This window comes from Patiria miniata, unplaced genomic scaffold (genome assembly GCF_015706575.1).
Source record: "Patiria miniata isolate m_02_andy unplaced genomic scaffold, ASM1570657v1 HiC_scaffold_7, whole genome shotgun sequence".
In the NCBI taxonomy this organism is placed as follows: domain Eukaryota; kingdom Metazoa; phylum Echinodermata; class Asteroidea; order Valvatida; family Asterinidae; genus Patiria; species Patiria miniata.
The window spans coordinates 15917206-15940377 of NW_024037074.1; the positions used below are offsets into that span (position 1 = coordinate 15917206).

A 23172-nucleotide genomic window follows, 5' to 3' on the forward strand; every position below is an offset into this window, starting at 1 on the left:
TGCCATTGAATAGGAAACTGGTGCGATACTGCCATTAAATTATGCGTGCAGTTTACAAATATCGAATCATTACAGAATGTGTGCTGCCCATATACAGTCATTAACAACGTACATGCACAAAGTATAAGCCTAAAAAATTACATCAACCACACGTAAACTAATCTGTGTAACTGTGGTACCATTAACATTGTTTGTGAAAGCATCTTGGATATATGTTTCGGAAAAAAAAGCCGACTTAAATGTACAAACACGAAAACCGATTAAAATAGGTTCCACGAAGTTCCACACAAAATCAGGTGGGGTTCTATCTGCCAAATGACCCCTCGCGAAAGATGATGATTTGAAAACAAATATAAACTTTGCATACATGTACTTTCCAAAAGTAATTTAAAAAATCCCAAATTCTGGAGTAACTCTAGTTTCTTGCTTTTGAGTTATTCTGATGTATGGGCTCCGTGCGCGAACAAGAGAGGGCGCCAATCTACCACTCTCGAGAGCTCCGTGGACGGGGCACACCGCATGCACGTATGGCGCGAAGTACGCACGACTAAGTTCATTCTGTGTCTTCGTATGAGCGCTGGGCATCGTTGGCATCGTTCGAATGTCACTCCAAGTGGTCTCCCCAACTCTCCCGTCCTTACCGTTGAGGGGGTACTTGTGCATGGAGCCCATAGCATGTTTTTGCCTTTGTTATGGCAGTTATTTTTTCTTAAATATTTCATTTTGAAAAGGTCAACCTTCAACAGAACAACTCTGTATAGGTTACGGCAAGTACATAAAAGCTTGGAAGGCGTCTTCATAGGGTCATCCACTTCATATTAAATTTTGAATTTTATCATGGTTTTTGAGCAATTATATCCCTCTATTTTCAACTGACAACAGCAAGTGAATGAAATATTTATCCATTTTTTTAAGAGATAAAAATCACAATTATGATAAATTCAGAAGTGATAGTTTGTACGTACTTAACTGACAGACACAAAACGGCACATGGATGGTTCAGTTATTTTTGGTACGGTTCTCTTGACAATTTCACACCAAAAGGCACTGACGTGTAAGCAACTATGCTTACCTGCTGTTCTGGGAGGAAGGGTTGGGGGGATGGCTAGGGGGTGATTTACATTGGTGCAGTTGTGTTCTCGATCAAGTTAATGTGATCATTGGGACGACGGGAACGGCGACGATACCATACTGCAGCCAAGATGACGACAGCGACCACAACGATTGCCACGACAACCACAGGGATGGCAATCATGGCTGCTGTGGGTTGAAAAAGAAAAACACAAACATCAGTTGAATTGACCTATCGCCGTTTGCGAGTTAGCCACACCCCTTAGACAATCCTATGGAGTTTTTGTACACTAAGTTTTGTTTGTCTCAGATTTTGCGCATCCGCGTCCATTTGTATCATGTAATTAGACAATATTTCACAAGCTGCGTTGACGCGATTCTACCGCGATTCTACCGCGATAGGTCAATACTGCATTGCAGGGGTAGGGGAAAATTTTAAACAGGAACTGTCTGTAAGCTGGACTATCTTTTACATTAGGGGACACTGTTCATGTGTGTAAACTTAAATGATTTATCTGGTCTGGAACGTCATCTCATTCAACTGGTCTTGGCATTTTGGTTGCTATTTACAGGAATGATATTGGCAATTTTAATACAAAGAATTCTACAAATTTTTGTTGAAAAAAATTGATAAAAAGATGCGTTTCTTTCTATGCTGAAAATGTTTTTCTCTCAGATTCCAAATGTTTGATCTCAAACTAAAGTATGAACATTCTCATGCTTGTATTTGTTCTCTAGGGCCGAAATGCACATGCCAATTTGTTGAAACTTTTACTTCAGTTTCGGTTTTACTTCATCAAATCCTATAAAATGACATCCAAACGACATCGAATTCTGTGAATGAGACCAAAACTTAGAGTACTTCCATTTGGTTTGGTCATCAAAGGCTTTTTCACAACTGAACCCAGAGCTGAAGCCGGGGTTCGATAACCCGGTTAAATGTGCCCCTCTGGCAAAGTGGTATGGCGCCCTCTAGTATTCATGCACAATGCCTATAGATACTGATAGGGCAACCTACCTTTATTTGACGTAGCGCTGCCTGACTTGCCTCCCTTTCCACCACCACCACCACCAGAACCATTAGCTCCTGATTAAAAAAAAAAATAATAGAGACATTTAACAGAACTAAAGTCTACATTATTTGGGTTCATTTGGAAAGGTTTCCATAACATGACATGCTGCATTTACCCAAAAAGTTAGATCCTGCGTAAAATTAGGTCTTGATTCCCACTAACCCTAAACTTGAGACACACTGGATGGCTAATGGCGGGTACTTTATTTTTTTGCTTTTATGACTGAAACCTTTTGCAGATTTAATGCAACCTTTCTAAAGGGAAAACAACTTTATTTATCATTTGACAATGAGAAATTTTTTTTTTTAAATACAAAAAGGAATATGTAAATTTACTTTGAATCCAATTGGTAGATTGAATCAGATTGTGGTTGATTCTTTGTTTCAACTGTTGTAAGAGGATGCTAGTACCTTGTCCAAAACTATCCAAGATTCATTTAATTATTAAAGTCGCGGAATGTTTGAATTTTTGATTCAATTGATTTCATTCAACTTATCTGCATGCTTTCAAATTTTCTGAAAGAAGTTCAAGCAATTTTGTAATAGTGTTTTTTCCTCCTGTTTTTGTCCAACTTATGCGACGGGGAAAGTCCTTTTTTGGGTATTGTACCTGGTTTAGTCACTTTTGCGGAGCCAGTTGTGAATTTGTAAGGAGTTGAATCAGTTACTCCAGCTACAAAATAAATTAATATATATATATATATGAATATAATGGTAATTGTAGCACTTTCAACAACAACAAAATAATCTTTTTTTGGAGTGAGTGACATGTTGAAGACATACGGAGGTAGCGATGTTGCTACATAAATTAGTTGGTCAGTTACAGATGATTAAATTCAAATTTGAAAACCAAATCTAACTTATTTTGGAGAGTTTTTGTTGTGCAACATGAGAAAGAAGGTAGGGCCTATGCTGATCTTTTTGGGGGTCAAAATGTACCTGGCTTGGTGACTTTTGTGGGATTGTTGGCTGAATCTGTTGGCCCAGGCATGGTGGTGGCTAAAGAAACAACCATAAAAACAAAAACACAAATTATCATGTATATTATTATCAAATAACCAGGCCCGTCACCAAGGGAGGGGGGGGGGGGGGGGGGCTGGTGGGGCCGGGCCCACCTTGGCGAGCAATTGGCCCCCAACAGCAAAAGCCATACATGTGTATTTTTACGGTAGTGGGCCCCCCTAGTTGGTACTATGGCTCCCCTTGACGCTCAGAGCTGGCGACGGGCCTGCACATAACACCTGCCTTTCTTCTCAGATCCTTGGAGTGTTTTTTGAGATGCGGTGGACACAATCAGAGGGCGCTGTTTAGTTTGAATGTATCTGGGTAAATACAAAAGAGTTTACCCAAACAAAACAGCGCCCTCTTATTGTGTCCAACATATCTCAAAGAGACTCCTACTGCTCCATGCTCTCATTTTGGTGCAAAAGGGAAGTGCAGTTATGGACAAAATGTGTTTAATATCCAAAAGTGTGTTACTCAATAAGTTACTGTCAACATTAGCAGTGTACCCCATTGGTTAAACTTTTACAAACACCTCAAGTTTCAACACCCCTTAATCTGTTAAGCATTTAGTTCAGTATTCAGGCAACATGGGGAGATGGACCAAAAGTATGATGGTAGAAATGTCTACTTTCAGTCAAACATGGACTGAAACATCCAGCCCGTATTGTCCTCCAGATGCAGCCTGCATGCTGACTCATAGGTGGTTTACGGGTAGCCCAATAAATAGCAACATTTTTAACTATCAAATAAACGCTGCAAATGTGATTGCACCCAGTTACGGCCGTGCAAAATACATGAATATCTGAATATTGGCCCATCAAACGAATATCCAAACACAGCATTATATCAAACAAAATACTCGAAAATGTAAGCCGTCTCGATGACGAAAAAACATCGGTGATGTAATTTTATTTTTAAAGTTTGAGTGGTTTTGTTTGTCAATTGCCACATTTTTTGTGAACAGCCACTTTACATGCATGATTGGAAAGCTACCTTAAAGAACATTAATCCCAAATTGCATCTTAAATTCTGTCAAATATTGGCTAGTCAGCTACAAATCGAGAAAAATACACCAATACATACATGTACATGATATTCATAAAAACGTTTTTAACTCAATGTCAGTGTTCAAATATTTGATCAAATCCAAGTCCCAATAATCATATAATAAACTACTTCAAAAAAGCACAGCACTACCCCCTACTTACTGCAAGGTGCAACAGGCACGAGGCGATCTTGAACAAGGGGAACGGGTGGCAGCCCTGAAGATATGGGATACTGAAGGGTCAAAGCTAGCTCGATGGCACCATTCATCCGTTTGACCACAACTATCTTGATCTTTAAGCCCCGCTGAACACCATCTTTAAACGGAAATAAACAAACAAAAGTGAAAAAATAAACAGCATTAAAGGTGCACTTTCATCTAGAATGGGCCTATTTGGTCTCTTGAGAACAGTTCATGCTCCATGCGAATGCGAAGTGAATTTGATCTCATGAAATATTCACTGCGAAATTCGCTGGAGTTCAAATGTGTTAAACTTTTGCGCATTTGCTGCGCGAAAACATGTCAACAAATTCAGGTTTGCTTTCGCGTTCACTTTTGCGCCAAGTATTCAGCGCAGTGGCGTTTCCGGGGGGGGGGGGGGGGGGGGGGGGCCACCTTACCCCCCTGGCGGATTTCTTTGAAAGATATTTTTTTTAGTAACTATTTACATAAATGGTTATAGAGTTCTGACAGGGGAAAAAAAAACAACCAAGCTCCAAAACCATCACAATGCGCCTTGAAAATCGGCATATGTTTGCCAGTATGCATAATAATGGTCAGTTTTGAAGAGCGCCCCCATTTGGAAGATGGGTACAAGCTGAAAACCCGAACATCATGCAATGCAATGGAAAAAGTTCCTGACAAGATCAAAGGTTATTTTGCTTTGTACATAAATTAGTTCCACCATATTTTGGGGTCAGTAGCCCAGTGAAATTGAACCGAGAAGACATACGGTTTTGATTAATTAAGGGTATCTATCCAGGCAACATTACATTTTACATTACAATAATTCCTTGTATTATTGTGATCTCACCAAGAGGAACAATGTCGTTGCCGGAAACGTTTCTGGCCAAGTGATAGTTGCGGGCTTCTTCCCGATTATCAACGGTGAACAGAAGACGAACTGGTGTCTCACATTGAAACAACTTCATCTTATAGACAAAATCATTGCCCTGCAAATAAAAGAAATGTCTTACAACTAGTGTGACATGAAGTTCTAGTCAAACTGGCTACCGTTACGTACACTATTAATACTGATTGTGGGATGGGAACCAACCAACCCCGCAAGAATGGAATGATTGTCAGACCGCAAGTAATTTGAAATGTGTAAAGTAATAACTCATTATAAACTAAACATGGGTGGATTTTTCCAGTCGATATCTCATTCAAAAGTGTCTAACTTTTGTATTAATTTGCTAGAAAAACATCAATTTAGAAAAGAAATCTCTTGTTCAGGATAAAAGTTTAAACAAGCGCAGGGAATGCATCTTTGAAAGTTCCTTGAATGTATTGGTCGATTATTTGCTTTGTAAAACCGTTCCTTTTATTTTGGTTTATATTCATAATTTCTAGCTTTTAGCAACTTGACCACAACTTTGGTAGATTCATGCAATTTTTTTTTTTTAATTAGAATTATGGTTCTCAATAGGCAATTTCACTGTCAGCACAGGCCTTACATTAAAAAAAAACAGTGACAATTACATTGGAAGTCATGTTGCATGTCAAACCATCACACGGGCCACTGTCTGGACGATTGGCTTGGCACTCCATATTGTAATTTACAAAGAATTCATTCTTCATGATGTCAGTGGCAATGGCCTGAAAGGTTGAACACTCATCATCTGCACCCGGTATCGGGGTCAAGGATACGGTGGGCCCGCGGGTGGAGGTTGGCATCGGGTGATCTGTAATGGAATAACACAGATTAGTTTGAACTCATTACGAATTTGTGTGGTCATTGTGCCAGACCCACCTATCTGCATATCTCACCATTGAGAAGCAAGATGCTTAAATAACCTGAAATTTCTGAACATCATAGCGATGGGATTCGCCACAGTTCAGGCTGTACTACATTGTATTACATTGTGTTTATTCACTGAAAAATCAATAAAACCACAGAGGGGTCGGGAGGTTTCGGGGCTACAATGAGCAATAGAGTACAGAAGTGTGACGTCATTTAGAACCAGAAAGTGTAGTGCAAACGAATGGAGTACGCGCGCGTGTTGGTTCACGGGCTGAATCACGCGCTGATGTCTTTTACACACATTTTGTGCGCGTGATGTATTCACTTTGGTACTCTATAGGAAATGCGGTTTCGGGCGCTACAGTTTCGGGCAGTCTAGTGCAGTCCTTCTGATTTGAGGCGTGCGATCACACCCCCATGCCGTCACACACCTAAAAGCTTCCCAAAAAGTGTGAATAATCGCACGCCTGAATCCCTCTGTACCGCACACCTCGGCATACATTTATGGCATAATTACACTCCATAAAAAAAAAGTATGTCAGTGAAGAGAAAACGGCTTTACTGTGAACCAAGATGAATGTTATAAAAACAAATACCAGATTGTTCAGTCCCAGTTTGGTCTACAGAATCAGACACCTAGAAAAATTACGCGCCTGGAAAAATCACACGCCTAGAAAAATCCAGGTGTGCCTTTTTCCACATGCCTGTGATTTTCAAATCAGAAGGACTGTAGTGACTAATGGGTTAACCTCAAGAACTGAAATGTTTAACTTTCCAGGTTATTGGTGATGGATGGTCACAGTTGTCAACTTACCGCATGGTGGGATGGGAACACGGTCATTCTGTAGAAAAGTCTCATCTCCACACTGTGAATCACCACAGTAAACCTTCAGTCGGATCTGGGGCAAAAAAAAGAGAAGATAGCGAGCGGTTTCTTAACTACACTAAGCAAAAACACCAAGAGGAGAAATTTACTTTTTAAAGTTGTTACCAGCTGAGAACCAAGAAATATGAATTACATAAAGATAGTTCATTCCAGTATTGCAAAGCAGAACTGTTATTGTTGTCATCGGGGCTAATTTTGTCTTTCAACACTACTCATGCCCATGCAATGCAGAATTGATCAAAATAGATACACAGTTGAATCTTGTTAGTACAAACTCTGTTAATACAAAATTCTGGTTATAACAAACAAAGTCTTAGCTCAACTGTGCATTTATGTGCACGATGAATGGGACTGATGTTCCTCTTAACACAAAATTCTGATATAACAAACAATTTGGCTAGGTCCGAACAAGTTTGTATTAACGAGACATGACTGTACTGGTTACTCATTGGTCTCAAGATGTGGTTACTGGAGTGGTACGCGACACGTTTTGACTGCACACTGCTAAACTTCATCAGGCGATAGCTACAGCTGATTGTGCTGCTCTATTTACAGTGGTTAGTGGGACCCTGGCGTCAGTAAAGTCCTAGCATGATTGGTGGAATCCTGGCTTGACGGGGCTGGTAGAATTCTTCGCGATTGTGTGACATCCAATTGTGGTTAAGGGAGAAAATACTGAAACGACTGCCAAAAAGGCCCTTCTTTTTCGTTGCTCATCACCTGGGTCCAATTTCAAGGCGCTGCTTAATAGTTAACACAAAAGTTGTTTTTAGCATAGCAGAAAAATTTGCTAACCTTAAGCGCTATTTCGCAGCGTGTATGTTGCTAACGGTCACGCGTGCATGGAGATTTTCACTGTTACGTCACTAAGATAGCAAATTTTTCCTCCAAAGTAAGCGTGCCTTTTGCTGTGCTTATGCTTATGGTCTCCATGAAATAGACGGAGGCTCTGTCACGGTGCTTAGCAGCGCCATGAAATTGGGCCCTGTTCTTAGTGTGAATGACTTGGGTTGAATACAATAGTCCTGTCACCAGACTTGTGATCGTCTTGTGACTGTCTTGTGACTTGACTTGTGATTGCCTAGTCATTTTGACTTGTAATGGACTTGACAATGACGTATCTGTGCCTGTTGAATTCAGCCATTATCTTACCGTGGTCAGCAAGTAATCAATGTCTTCTGTCACCGGATCCATGGTTACGTTCATCTTGACTACAACCCCTGGAGGTAGCCTAATACTATCCCCTTCTGTTGAACAGAAATGACATTATCCGTTTGAGAAATAAAAACAAGAAATGAATAAAAAGCTGCTCTAAACTGCTTACTGATGACGGGACGATCCAACTTGTAAATGATAGATAGGCGGAGGGCCTGATGTTTTGAACTTTGCAGGATCTTTTCTTATAATTGCACAGTAATCATGAAGCTGACAGGTATGAACGAAGGCAGAATGTGGGAGAGTACAGTGTCAACTGACGACAGTTCCTGGTCGCAATTTCCAACGAATCTAGATAAACTGTTTGTCAGAAACTGACTTGAATTCTTGTTCACATGTAATATCATTTGCTTTTTTCACATATTTTTATCATTTGAAGCAACAAAATTGCTGAAAATTTTAAACAGTATGCATAACAACCGACCTTATGAATTCTCAGCTCAATGCATACCATACATTTTGAGAAAACAGATAAAACCCTTGCATTTTTTTCCGGTGCCCGTTACTAGCACTTCTATTTAAAAACATGCCGTTTCAAAACAAGTGTGCCAGCAGGCACATCTTTATAAAAACACCTTCAATGACTGTTTTCTTCCAAACGCTACCATTTCAGGCAGAATAATTTCACAGGGTTTTTGGTACCAATCCTTTTTTAACTTTGAGTAAGGTCCATTTCCTACGTGCCTTTAAATCCACCATTTGTCGTCAGCAAGGCTACAAAACAAATTTACGCATCCACTCAGCAGAAAGATGCAGAAAGCGTCAAACTTGCGTCACTTACGGATAATGACCTCTTCGGAATGGATGAAAGAGTGGGACCAAAGAAATCGGCCGGTCCCGTCCCGCAGGGTGATGTTGTAGGAGATGGGCACCGTACAACTGTCCAAGACTGAATTTGCCGAGACTGGAAAAGACTTGTAGAAAAAAAATACAAGCAAACTAACGTGTTATTACAGTTTTGGCATTCAGCAATTTTGTCTGCAATTAGACATTGTTTTTGCCTTAACTGTATAACTGTCACCACGAAATGAGCGTCAAGTTGGAGATTGCCATTTTACAGTACAGTTGGGCAAGGCCAAAATTTGAAGGGGTGGTTGATTTTTTTCAATGGACCCCGTCATATTGGTTATGGGCTCCGTCCACAAGTATTCCTTCAACGGAGAGAAAAGGAGAGTTGGGGGAGACCTAGACTGGTTCCCGGTCCGTCCACTGTGTATATCAAATGATCCAAAGTTACTGCGGCCGGGGATTAGTCTGGGAGACCATTACAAGTTAAATTTGAACGTATTCACGCCCCGACGAAACCTGACGCTCATGCGAAGACGCTGTGGCTATAAAGCTTTTGCACATTCAGGAAGTTGTGCGTACTTCACGCACGAACCAGAACAGTAAAGTATATACGCTAACGATGTGTGTCCCCTCCACGGAGCTCAAAAAAGTGAAAAAACGTGCCCTCTCTTGTTGGCGCATGGAGCCCATAGTGGCGTTCTACTGTACTTCCTACGGAGGAGGACATTGGGGGAGACGATGGAAAGGACACAAAGATGCTAGTCACATGCTTGTTCAGATCTTCTTAGAATATCAAAGTCGTGCAAATCTCACGCCATATATGCGAGAACCAATATGCACATGCAGCGTGTCCCTCCTAATTTAGAAAGTGGTCACCAATCATCTACTGTTTGCCACTGACAGAATGACATCATCTGTTCAATGTTTCAACTCAGTTTGTCAAAACACTTACAACTGGATCAATCTGGACTACTCCGCTGCAGCTGAAGCCCCTACAATCGTTGTTCCTCAGGCACTGGAAATCATAAGGTGGCCGCAGTCCTTCTACAAGTTCTCTCATCCGTATGCACTGCAAGCTTTCTGGAATGAAAAAAAAATAAAGATATGAATATACAGTTCAGCAATTGAAACCTCTGCCATTTTGATATATGGTAGAGATGGGGGGGGGGGGGGGGTTGGAGGCAATGGAGTGGGAAGTAAAAAGGGAATTGTGATAATCACAAGTTTGTCTCCGGAAGGTTTAAAGGCCATGCCTTGGGAGACTGTACATTTCAATGCAGATTCAAAGAGCATGTGGTTATCTCTTAAAGGGAACATACAACATTTGCAAACAGGGGAAAAAAAAAAATCCCTACCAAATTATTGTGCAATATGTCTCACTCAACTGTTAGCGAATGACAGTCTCAAGCATCCTGTAATATCATGGCACCTGATGTGCTGTGATTTTCAAGAAATAGGTATTTTTGTATCTATTTCCAACGCTGGTAGGCTGACCTTGGAAAAAAATGCCTTTTTTTTCCCCCTCAAAAACTGCCCCCAAGTCACCATATTTAGTTAGTCCACATTTTGTTTGCAATCGATTACATGTCTATGAAAGGGTACAAACCAGCAAGACTAGTCCTCTGATCTTACAATTCCCGGACATCTATAAATTGCTCCGTTTCATCTTAAGTGGGGTCAGAGAACCAGACTGCAGGAACAGGATTGTTTTTCTTGGTTTTTTTTCAAGCTTCTGCGAACACAAAAACTTCAAACAAGTCAGTGTAACAATTTGCTATAAAATACTAACCCCCTAAATCCATCCATTTCTGAAAATTACAGCAAAAGCAATGTTGTATATTCCCTTTAAGCTCAGATGTTGCAATTACAGAGGCTTCAAACTGGACTTACCTGGTCCCTGAGTGGTGCAAGGTGGTGTGGCAATGTCTATTGGTGTCAGAAGCGGGATCGCAGTAAGATCGGTGTCACCAAGACGAGGTATCAGATTCAACTGCGGAAATATGATAACATAACCGCTGAAATTTGAAGTTAAGTCATATCTCAGGTGCATTACTTGCCAACCAAAGTCATCTAGACTCAATATCAAGTGACAAGTTATATAAATGAGCTGTTACTTGTAGACATGGCTTCCTCTACGACAGCAGACTATGTTTTTGAAAAATATGTTCACTACTGTATTTCTATAGAAGGACGTATTAACACCACTGCTCTATTTTGTCACTGAAAAGAATGGATTTTAAGCTACATAAAATGTATATTTACCCCTATTCGGAATCCTCCAGAGACTTGTTCAAACTGTACACCAATGGCTACACTCACAGTCAGAAAGTCCATGTAGGTGAAGTGTAAACCTACAAACCAACAATACAGTTTTGTTAAATATTAAAAATGAGACCCAACGGAACAAAATGAACAATGGATGTTTTCATTTCCAGTCATCAGGAACAAATATTGCATGATGGTAATCAGTAGAAAATGCCAATGTTTCTTGATTTTTGCCAATGAACCCTCCCTCTCTGGCTGGCAAATTCACCAAAGCCAGCTCAGCAGTCAAAATCAAGTGACTGTTTTTAACAGTTGCCATAAACAGTATCGACTGGCTGTGACTGTTTATGTCACTGGAAACAGCTATGCTTAGACTGTAGGCGATTGCTCGGCCAGCTGTGCCAATCAGATACTAGCTTTTGTCTGTTGATGGAATTTGACTAGACAAGTAACTACAGGAAATGTGATCGGACTGTTGGTGACTAGCCTGTGTACAAAGGTATGGCAGCAGAAGGGATGGAGTTTTTGACTATCTGTGACTGTTCAAACAGCAGTAGGGTTAACTCACTTCAGCCTGAATGAGCTTTGTCAAGGCTTTTGAATAGTCGTCTAATAAGTGAATGTCTCAGGAAATGGATAATGAATCTAAATCGTTATTTTGATAGAGAGGCTCCACTGGCACTGTTTGTTTTGCAAGTAGGGCCTCTCTTGTGTTTCAATTGGCAATTTTTTTACAATAAGCCAGGGTTGTGCTGAATATTTGAATATTTGAATATTTATTTTTCAATTCAAAATTCAGATGAAATGTAATAAAATAAAAGGGGGAAAATCAAATATTTTTTTTTACAAATTGTTTTCTAAAAGCTTATTTTAAGGTGTTGCAAGACGCTTAATAAATGCAGCTGATATATGCGCTAATAAATTGTAGAATCCATCCAAGAAAATGGAAATAGATTTTTGACGAATAAAATTCACGAATGTGCAAAGTGAGCATTCTTTGTAATGATATATTGATGTAAACTGTGTTGAAATAAATGATGATGAAACCATCATGACGGCATTTGAAACTAGAAAATAGGAAGACCAAAAATCTGTATTTTTATAACCGAATATTCGATCCAATGGAATCGAATATTCAAATATTTGATTATTGGAAAAGACCCAGCTCTTCAATTAACTACATGTAATAAGCCATTTGCGAGTTAAATTTGAATAAAATCTGGAACGCTGACTTAATACAATGCTTTGCACGTTTTAACCTAGCATTCTCCCAACCAAAGAGACTGTTACTATATCACGTGATTCGGGGCAAGCCTTATGCTAGCAACCCCCAGCTCTGGCATGGTCTGGTGTCTTTGTGCCATTCTCACCCATTGTGAACGATGTATTGGTGCTGAGCGTCTCTTACGTAACTATGCAAGAGCTTGCCCCGAATCTTGTGATTAGCAACAGTGTCTTTGGTCTGGAGAATTCAAAGTTAAAATGTGCCAAGCATTCTGAGCAAGTCATTGTACCAGACGTTTTTCAAATGTAAATCCCAAAGGGTATAGGTTACTCGCAAATGGCTTATTTGGCCCTTGACGTTTTTCCCCGACCAACCTGGGATATCGTAGGTGTCTCCGTGGGTCACCGTTTGCTCGACGTAAGGCAAGTTGGTGTCTGGGTCCTGGATCAGCAGGTACATCTGCGGAGGATCGTCGCAGGGATGCAGCTTGATCCTCAGCTCGGTTCTCTCACCCTGAGTGAAAGAAAAACCATGCAGAAATATAGAATGAGTCTATTGGCTACGCGCCCAAAGCCTCGAGGGCGCACTTCCTACCAAGCAACCAAACCAGCTGATTTACAGAAAACATGGAAAAAAGAAAAAGTTAAGTCAACTTCAAAACTCTTGTGAAGTTAAAGAACAACACATTACTTAAAAAAGCAATTCTATTTTCAAAATAAAGTTGCGATGAATAAACACCATAGGCTTACAAGTATATGTGAGAAATATGCGTGTACAAATGAATGTGTTGGTAGCTAGCTGAGTTAATTGCTTTTTTCCCCTTATAAATGTGTAATTACACCTGCACTATACCATCCAAAATCTTTCAAAACCCAACTAGGTTTTTTTTTGCAAACTTTAACAGGTCCATAAGATGAGTTTTTCTTAGGAACACATTTCCTGCAACTTTCTACTCCTCCATAAAAAATGTAAATGTTGCAAATTATTTAACATCCATTTTTTGGTTATTTTTATCGAAAAGTACATTCCTTTCAAATTTGCCATGCTTTTCCAGACAAATGGTTAACTAAGAGCAAGCTCGGGGGCGAACTACTCGTTTACCATACATGTGGTTCAACTACTTCAACTTCAACAAGATCACCAATGGCTATCTTGACGTTTTACAGCTTGATGATTTATATGGGCATTTTTTTTTTGTCCAGCCTATAAAAACAATAAATCTGTCCCAGTTGAGCAAAATGACTGTAAATGGACCAAATGTCACTTCCAGTGCCACTGCCCCGGGGATGTAATTTCACATACCAGACAGGATCAGGTTTTTATCTTCTCCCTGAGTGACAAAAAGTTTGTTCAACTCTCTTCAGCGTATACACCTTGAAAAAGGCAGTCCCTGTGCAGTCATGTATTTGATATCCTTCTAAAACTTTTAACATGATCATAAAGCTCTCCACTTGCTAAACATTAAATCACATGCACACTGAGCTGAAGACATTCTGGTGGTATACTCACTCCAACAGATTCCAACAAAATGTGCAGTTGGATTTTAAAGGGAAAATACAACATTTGCAAACATCAAAAAATAAAACTACCAAATCATTTTGAAATACCTTGCTGGACTGTTAGTGAATGACAGTGTAAAGCATCCTGTAAAATCATGGCACCTGGTATACTGTCATTTTCAAGAAAAGTGGTATTTTTGTATCAATTTCCAACGCTGATCGGCCGATCAGCGTTGGAAAAAACTGGCTTTTTTTCAAATACTGGCCACAATTGACCATCGCACTTGTTTGCAATCGATTACAAACCTATGAACGGGTACGAGCCAGCTAGACTGGTTCCCTGACCTTACAATTCCCCAATGTATGTAAACTGCTCTGTTTCTTCTTATATCATGAGTCAGGGAACCAGACTACAGGAAAATGATTGTTTTTCTTGGTTTTTATAGCGTTTTCGAACCCAAAACCTCAAAAAGGTCAGTGTAACTATATTTGCTATATATTTCCAACCCCCCAATTCCATCCATTTCTGAAAATTACAGCAAAAGCAAATGATGTATATTCCCTTTAAATCGCATGCACACTGAGCTGAAGACATTCTGGTGGTATACTCACTCCAACAGATTCCAACAAAATGTGCAGTTGGATTTTAAAGGGTTGGGGTGGTAATGGGTTAAAGCATTTTGGATAAAGGAGCCTTTTAAATATAACATACAAATTGACATGTTGTTATTAAAGGGAATATACAACATTTGCAAACATCGAAAAATAAAACTACCAAGTTTTTGTGAAATACCTTAATAGGATGTTGGTAAATGACAGTCTAAAGCATCCTGTAAAATTATGGCACCTGGTGTGAAGTCATTTTCAAGAAAATGGTATTTTTGTAAAAATTTCCAGCGGTGGTCGGTCGACCACCGTTGGAAAAACCTAACTATTTTTCAACTACTGCTCCAAATTTACCATTAATTCAGTCCAAATTTTGTTTGCTATTGGTTACATGTTCATGAACAGGTGCAGGCCAGCTAGACTGGTACCCTTACCTTACAATTTTCCGGCATCTGTAAATTGATCCATTTTATATTTAGTGGAGTCAGGGAACCAGACTACTTGAGCAGTTTTGTTTTTCTTGGTTTTTCCAGCATTTTCGAACACAAAACTTCAAACATGTGAGTGTAACAATATTTGATCTATTATACTAACCCCTCAAATAGTTCATTTCTTAAAATTACAGCAAAAGCCAATGATGTATATTCCCTTTAAACAGGAGAAATAAAAATTGATCAAGTTGAAGAACATGGGTAGAACAACTTCAACACACACAGCTAGTGCAATGTGCACATACGGTATACAGAAAAGTGAAAGTTTACTTATCAAAACACTACAGGCATAGAAATACAAACGCGACTGTTTTACAAAATCAACATTTCATCATTTCCTCGTAGTGACCTAGGATACCACAGCTTGCAAAGCAGACAGGAAAAACTATTTTTACTGAATATTCACTAGTAGGACTTTGGAGGACAAAACCAAGATAAAAGTAGAAGTTTTGCAGGCTCTCAGGAAGAGCTTTTGTTGATGCTCAGCCATGTGCACAGCATCATAAACCTCATTTGGCATGTTCTGTACTCACAACACTCGTGCTCGAAAGCTCTTGGAAGGACAGTTGCAGTACTCATGAGCCCAAGCCCTTCATTGTGTGATTTACATTCATGACAAACACTTTTATGAAAAACATTCAAAGAGATTTCATTTTCTCCAGTTGTCAGACAACAGTAGAAAAAAGGAGGAAAAAGTAGGAATTTCAAGTAAAAAAGTAGGAGCGAGGGAAAAAAAAGGGAAAAGTACAAGAAGTAGGAATATTGAAGGCCTGCAACATACACTACTGTCAATTTTGTCTTATTCCAGCCAAAAACGATAATAGTAAAATTTCATCTCTCCTTGTCGCATGCCTCACCTGCAAAGTCAGCATGCAACTCAACCCAGTACAATCCGCATTCCGGCTGCAATTGACGTTACCTCCAAATGTCGTCAACTGTGCTTGGTCGTTGATTTGTTGCACTGCCTGATCCAATGATGTACATTCCTCCTGGTAATTTTGGGCCTCTGTATGTGTGAGAAATTCAAAACACATCAACTTACACGCAAGTCTTTGAGATCGCTAGAACGTAGTAGGGGTATGCATGGTTCCCAAGAACCCGACCGTGGAATGATGTGAGGAACTGGTTCAAAATTATGGGATTATGGCATTATATATAAGTTAGTCAATTTTTAGACAATAAAAAATAGTGAAAAAGGTATGGAATGTCATTTGTGGGGAATTTTCAAAAATGAAAACAAGGCCACACGGAAAACCAAAACAGACTCCATGTTTATGTGCATTGTAACAGGCAACATGATGCAAAATTTTTTAAAAAAAGTTTAATGTAAGATGATGTCTCAAAACCGCCAAACTCACTGGTTTGACTGGAATCCTGCTGCTGCATAATTTAACGTGTTTTTAGATGGGGTTACGATCAAGTATACAGTATTATCTTTATGTGACCTCTCTGGGCTCCCATACGTTTTGCAATATATTTTGTCAGGCATCATTTGCAGTCATCAGCCGACATTTGAAGAAAAAAACAAATTAAAAATTTAAAAAACACGCCGCCGCACCACTTTTGGGGCAAGCTCCATACCAGAAACCGAAGACTGTTTCTTTTGGCCTAAGTTGCCAACCACTTATGTGCAGTGGTTCCTTTGCTTCACTTCATGTGTTGCTTGAACGGGGGGATGGGCTATTGTATCATCCCCCACTTTTTCCCATGATGAGAAACAAAAAATGTGGATTTTTTTGTGATTTTTATTTGAGAATTACTGTCTCGTACAGTAGGCCTAATCGGTGTACTTTTAAAACTCACTTTGTTGTTTTCTTTTCATTCTAAAAACTAAATTCTTTTTAAGGTCCTTTACATGTGGTACAGAAAAGAGATGCATGGATAAATCTGGCAATGGAACTCAATAGGCCAACATTTCAGCTACCGGTACGAAAGTGTACTGTATGCTGTAGAAAAAGATTGAGGGGTAAAATCACTGGAAAGATTTCCATATATAAGAAGTTCACTAATTTTCCTCTGTATTGACTAACAAGCCCCCAGATAGCAATTTCATGTAATCAAAGTCAATTTGAGCAGTGAGAAAATACAAGCATGTTCTTAGAAAATACTTATAATTTTTCAGTCCAATCTCATAGGGTTTGTACACAGGGTGTTGAGTGAACTTCGTATATGGAAATCTTCCCAAATCACTGACATGTCAACATCTTTGGCCTTTATATGAATGTGGTCATTTACATAATTTCCAGACAGCTTAAAATTAAGAATAGAAATGAAGTACTTTGCGAATACTTTGAACATTTGGCAATTTTTTTATGGCTTTATTGTGTTTAATTTATAATATTGACATGCATCGCAAACAAAATACCCCTGAGGCCAAGTACAGAAACATATTTGTATTTTAAGCATTTTTACAAAACTCATAAACAAACAATTCTGTGATTTTCATACTGTGTGCCGGCCGGACAAACAGTCACCGGGATAGTATACGAAATACAGTGAACAATACCAAGTACAGCCTTTGAGTTCTGCAGAACTTTTTTTTTTTTTTCAAATTCAATTGAATTAGCTTGTTACCAATTCCATCAACAATCAATAGTTTCCACTCAACCGTGTAGCAGCCATCCCGGGCTGGTACCAGTAAGTCCCTTTGTTTGGCCAAGACCGGTTCTGTCCCAAAATACATTTTTTTTTTCGGACGAAAATATGTGGCGGCATTCCGATTACACAGGGTCACGCTTTTCAGTTTAAATGCAAGGCTTGAATTTCAATGGGGAAATTATGCAAATTAGCCAAGAAATGTCCCGCACACCCCTCCGGCGGGAAAACCTTTCCATTCTGGGTCACTGCCAAATTCAATTCCGTAATTGTTGGTGTTTTACATGAATTCCCTGAACATGACAGGAAAAGTAGGTCATTTTCAACTTTTTTTCCTGATTTCCATTGTGGTTTGGAACCCTGTTGACTGTACAATTACATTTGAATGGCTGCAGGCCAGTAAACATGATAATTTTTTTTGGGGGGGGGGGAAATGGCTTTGGAAAAGTGAAGCATACCAGCTCTGAAAAGAAAGTCCTGTGACTTGCATTTCTCAGCAGTTTGGTGGAAATTGGAGATATTTACCAACTTGCACCAAGCACAGAATGTCATCCCATTTGTACAAAAAAAATGTGCATTAATTTGATTATTGAAACATTGGGGGAAACATTTGATAGGCGCACAATGTTGTATAAATATTTTCTATTGAAAGTCTGAAAGAAACAAATTTGCCAAAAAAGCAAAATAAAACACGCAAATTATTTTTTTTTCACTTGCCAACCATGACTTCAGAGGACAGTGAAAACGGGGCATAGAACCTGCATACACTGAATACCTCTCCATTAACTGTTGCACTTTGTTTTGTGCTTGCACACAATCTTTAGGCCTTTTACAAAACTTACGTGACACACAGACAGACAGACAGACAGACCGACAGACATTAGACAGGCATCAGGCAGACAGACAGAGAGTGTGGGATCTTTTAAATATAGGATAAATAGTGGAGTGTCATGGCCTAGCGGTTAAGAGCTCCGGACTCATGCTCTGGTGTTTCAGAGGCAACAGTGACGTGGGTTCGAGCCCGAGCCCGGACACTTGTGCCTTTACGCAAGGCACTTAGCCATTCTTGCTTCGTCCTTCGGATGGGACGCAAAGCCGTAGGTCGAGTGTGCTGTATAAGGCCTAACGCACGTAAAAGAACCCAGTAACGCTTATCGCTAAGAGAAGGGGTTCGCCCCGGTGTTTCTGGCAGGAAGGATATACCCTGCCCGTGTGACCCCTGAGAAGGGGTGTTGGTGCAGTATTCATCAAGACAAGACAAGTGTTTGTTCGAAAGAATTCAATATATGGCTATCATTTTTTTATTTTTCCCTGCAATGTTCTCAACTGACATGACTGATCAACCGTCAGAATTAACAATTTAATAACGTGTCCTAAGTAAAAATGTAGCAGGGAAAATATTGAAGATCAAACAAGTGGTGTGTGCACAGGGTGCCAAGTGATGTTCAGATATGGAATTCTTTCCTTACTTTTTTTATAAATAAGTACAACAGAGTAATACAGACAGGTTTCTTTGATCTTTCCAAGGCCAGCAGGCCAGGCATGCATGACCAGGGCCGCTAGCCGGCCCCATTTAGGCCACGCACTGCATCACAACAAACTAGCTAGCTACGTCATTCAGCGCGGAGTTAGCGCGAGGCCATAGAACAGTATAATTGTGGCTGTCTTTACAATCAAATTTTACCTGCGGTATGCAGAAGACACGCACAGAGAACAGTTGTTAATATGATGCAATTAAGGAACTCCATTATCCTCATTGGATTTTGATTTCTCCTCCTGCGATGCTAGTTGTTGATTCGAAAATGTGAAAGCTGAGCTAAAACTAGCGCCTGCAGCTGCATGCGCCACACAAAGATAACAACATTGGCGCGTTCAGGCCAGCAGTGGGCGCCAGACAAGTATCCGGTCGATCAGGTCGCGATCGTACCGTCGCTAGTACCCACGTTTCGCGAGCAACAATAGGGCCTAGTCAGTAACTCAGTCTGTGAGAAAAAGAGGACACTAGGCGCGGGCCCTCTGGGATCAGCAAAAACATTTTTAAAAATACGACAGGTGTATTGTTTTTAGAAATAGACACTAGCCGTGTATAAAAAGTAGGCTGAAAAAAGCGACAACCCCCCCCCCCGCTCAAAAAAAACATATAGGCCTAAAGAATGTATGTAGTTTGTAACTGTTCAGAGCTTCTAATGTAGTGTAAAGCGTTTTTAAGATGATATGAATTATTATTATACCGTCAAAAAAATGAAGGGGGTCATTATAAGCATTCACGGTATGAGCGCAATGGGTTATATTTACCATAAAAATCACGTATATCGTCATCGTCTTTGCTGCTCACCGTTGAAGCACTAAGAGGCATCTGCAACGATAAAAGAAATATATATCTGTTATATTACATTTTTTTTCACATTCGAAGTACAACCCAACTCATACCGCGGATTGAGAAGATATGTCGTAACAATTGTTGGTATGCCACTTGGCCCGAAGACTAAGACAAAAATTGAAAATGAATAAATGAAAAATACATCTAATTCCCTTTTGCTATGTTACCTTAAGAATTGGTGAAGACTTGCTCTGCAAGCAGGTCATCAGTCCTTCCGTCGGTCCTCCTCCCTGCTTCCGGTTCCTTGGGATTCAAAAGTGATCGTATCTTCGTCCAGAATGACATCTCATCCTGCAGCCGTCCATCTCTGCCAGAAGATTAGAAGGAACACAATGTAAGAATCTGTGCGTGACAATCATGCGCATGTTGCTCTTCTGGTTTATTTGTGAACATGTGAAGTTGTTGAGTGATTATTATTTCACCTTAAGTTTTTCCTCTAAATTAATCATATTCCATAAGGTATAATCGCAGACACAACAAGCAGAACAACTTGAAACATCCTAAGGGCATTTTTCGAAAGGAAATATTTTACCTGGGAAATCAGTAATGGGTTGCCCGACAGGCAGGGTCGTCCGGCATCCGTTGTTCCTCCTCCCTGCTTCCGGTTCCTCCGTGTCATCAGCTCCTGACATGAGCACCCTGGCTTACTGGTCCTCCTAATCTATAATTGTAAGTTGCTGAAAATAAAAGAATCTTCCTAGCGGAGCTAGGTTTGTTACTACAATGTACAGTGGTTTCCTGATCAAATTTGTGACCGGTGCTGTGGTAAAAAGAGAAGGAAAACGTAAATTAATGGTCCTTACCTGACCACTGTAAAGATGCCATCATAGAAAAAGGGAAACGCACGCTACATATCTAGGCCTAACTGGGTGCCAGTTATCTTACATACAGACGGTGAACTTGGATAATCCAATAAGTGGCCCTTACCTGACCACTGTAATGGATTTAACCGTTGAGAAAGAAAATTTAGTTTATTTTTTAATAGATAATTTAGCCTATAAAGATAGAAAAAGGGAAACGTGCGCTATTATCTAGGCCTAACTGGGTGCCAAGTATCTAACATACAGACGGTGAAGATAATCCAATTAGTGGTCCTTACCTGACCACTGTAATGGATTTAACCGTTGAGAAAGAAAACTTAGCTACCTTTAATAGATAATTTGGTCCACTGGTCGCCAAGATGATATTCCAGTTTGCGCAAAGCAACGCGCATCCACTGACGCGCAACTTGGCGCGGTTCAAAGGGAAACAAGTTTCACATTGATGATTGCCGACCAGCTGTGATCGGACTTATCAGAATTAAAAGGTATACCAGCGATCAAAACCTCCATTGGAATTGAGGTTGTTCAAAAAATAAGAAAACATGCGAATTGTTTCACCCAATAAATTCAGGCTTTACACTTTACAGAGCGTTTAAAGGTGTTATCCGATACGTAACAGGTGTCGTCACACCTGATTTACATTAAACAAAATTGACACAGTGGTCATATATAACACAAAAAGGCAACTATCGATCTTTACAAATCGGATATTCTAAGGAAGAAAAATCACAAACAAAAAATCTATGTCCATAAGACCCATTTCGACAAGCCTAAGGTTGAGAGGCTATTGCATGTCGCAAAATAATCGTGGAATCGTTGAAACCATCTTTCTGATTATATAGTTTCATGACCGTTACATGTTTCAAGGGATCTGTAAGATCTGCACATGGCCCTATATAGGAAGTACATTTTATACTAAAAAGATGGATGGGCGTGGCGTTTCAGTTGAGAAAAAGTTTTGACCACAAGGACAAATAATGTAGATTTGTAAACATGGCCTTAAGAGTATCTCACTCCATGAACCACAGTGAAGTTACAACAGGTGAGGAAATCCATACAAGAAAACTTAGATCCAACATTTGAGCTTTTCAAAACTTTAAAATAGCCATGGCCCTAGAGTATTTTACACAATGATTCGCACTCAATACAAAATCTATGTCTATAAGACCCATTTCGACAAGCTTAAGGATGAGAGACTATTGCATGTCGCAAAATAATCGTGGAATCGTTGAAACCATCTTTCTGATTATAGTTTCATGACCGTTACATGTTTCAAGGAATAAGATCTGCACATGGCCCTATACAGGAAGAACATTTTAAAATAAAAGATCGCCATGGATGGGCGTGGCGTTGCAGTTGAGAAAAAGTTTTGACACAAGGACAAATAATGTAGATTTGTAAACATGGCCTTAAGAGTATTTCACTCCATGAACCACAGTGAAGTTACAACAGGTAAGGAAAATAAATATACAAGAAAACTTAGATCCAACATTTGAGCTTTTAAACTTCAAAATAGCTATGGCCCTAGAGTATTTTACACAATGATTCGCACCCAGTACAGGTTGAACGCACAAGCAGCTTTCAAGAAAATACACATTCGGCTACAAAAGAAATTTACAGAGAACGGAGGAATAGACTCTCTGGCACTACACCACATGGCCTTAAAAGTTGTGCATAATATTCGAATTTTTTTCACAAAAACAAAGCAAGACATGTTCACATGGCCCTGGAATCCTGTACATAGGCCCTAATCGGTACAGAAAGCTAACACAAGAAAAAAATGGGTTTGGTAGAAATCTCTACAAAACGGCGATGAAAGTTTTGTACACATGGCCCTAATTTTTTTCACAATGAGTATCAATGTAGAATGACGAGAAAATACGTGATAGACGCGACTGAAATTTCAAAAAGTTTAATTCGTACACATGGCCCTAAATATCTAACACGAATTGTTACAAACGGGAAAATATTCCGTACAAACATTACCCTATACTTCTCACAATCATCGTCTTTAAAATGTGTCAAACAGGATACATTATTGTGCAAGATTAAACAAAATGTGCAAATGTTGCAAATTGGAAGAGAAGCAGAACGATCTACACATGATTTCGACGTAAAAATCCTTCCTAAAATATCAGACTGCTACGTAGTTCAGCAGTTTTAAGTACTTGAGTTTTCGCACTCGAACTCAAAAGTCAGAACGAAATCGTGAATAGAACCCTCACTCCGAACTCGAATTCAAAA

At 39.6% G+C, this 23172-nt stretch overlaps 1 protein-coding gene across 4 annotated transcripts; it reads right to left on the reverse strand.

Annotated features, from left to right (window-relative positions):
• Window positions 1–800: 800 nt before the first annotated feature.
• On the reverse strand, window positions 801–22612 carry LOC119744524. 4 transcript variants are annotated; one of them, XM_038220477.1, is made up of 18 exons: window positions 20640–22612; window positions 20275–20414; window positions 20023–20083; window positions 15990–16138; window positions 12911–13049; window positions 11309–11397; window positions 10937–11036; window positions 9999–10126; window positions 9039–9171; window positions 8195–8289; window positions 6971–7055; window positions 5895–6097; window positions 5227–5365; window positions 4357–4509; window positions 3083–3142; window positions 2754–2816; window positions 2090–2158; window positions 801–1257 (listed from the first exon to the last, which is right to left on the reverse strand). In XM_038220477.1, the coding sequence occupies exons 2-18, from the start codon at window positions 20311–20313 to the stop codon at window positions 1118–1120; spliced, it is 1845 nt and encodes a 614-aa protein (XP_038076405.1). In that variant the 5' UTR covers window positions 20314–20414; window positions 20640–22612; the 3' UTR covers window positions 801–1117. The 4 variants fall into 4 exon arrangements, with proteins under 4 accessions (XP_038076405.1, XP_038076404.1, XP_038076407.1 ...); XM_038220476.1 differs by having other exon boundaries at window positions 801–1260; window positions 20640–22610; XM_038220479.1 differs by lacking the exon at window positions 2754–2816 and having other exon boundaries at window positions 801–1260; window positions 20640–22609.
• Between the last annotated feature and the right edge of the window lie 560 nt (window positions 22613–23172).

Coding starts and splice junctions, on each gene's coding strand:
- LOC119744524 (XM_038220476.1), bottom strand. CDS start 20,313: ATGACCTGCTTGCAGAGCAAGTCTTCACCAATTCTTAAG. Junction 16,139..20,022: donor CGATATACGTGATTTTTATG/GTAAATATAACC, acceptor TCACACATACAG/AGGCCCAAAATTACCAGGAG. Junction 11,037..11,308: donor CTGGAGGATTCCGAATAGGG/GTAAATATACAT, acceptor ATATTTCCGCAG/TTGAATCTGATACCTCGTCT.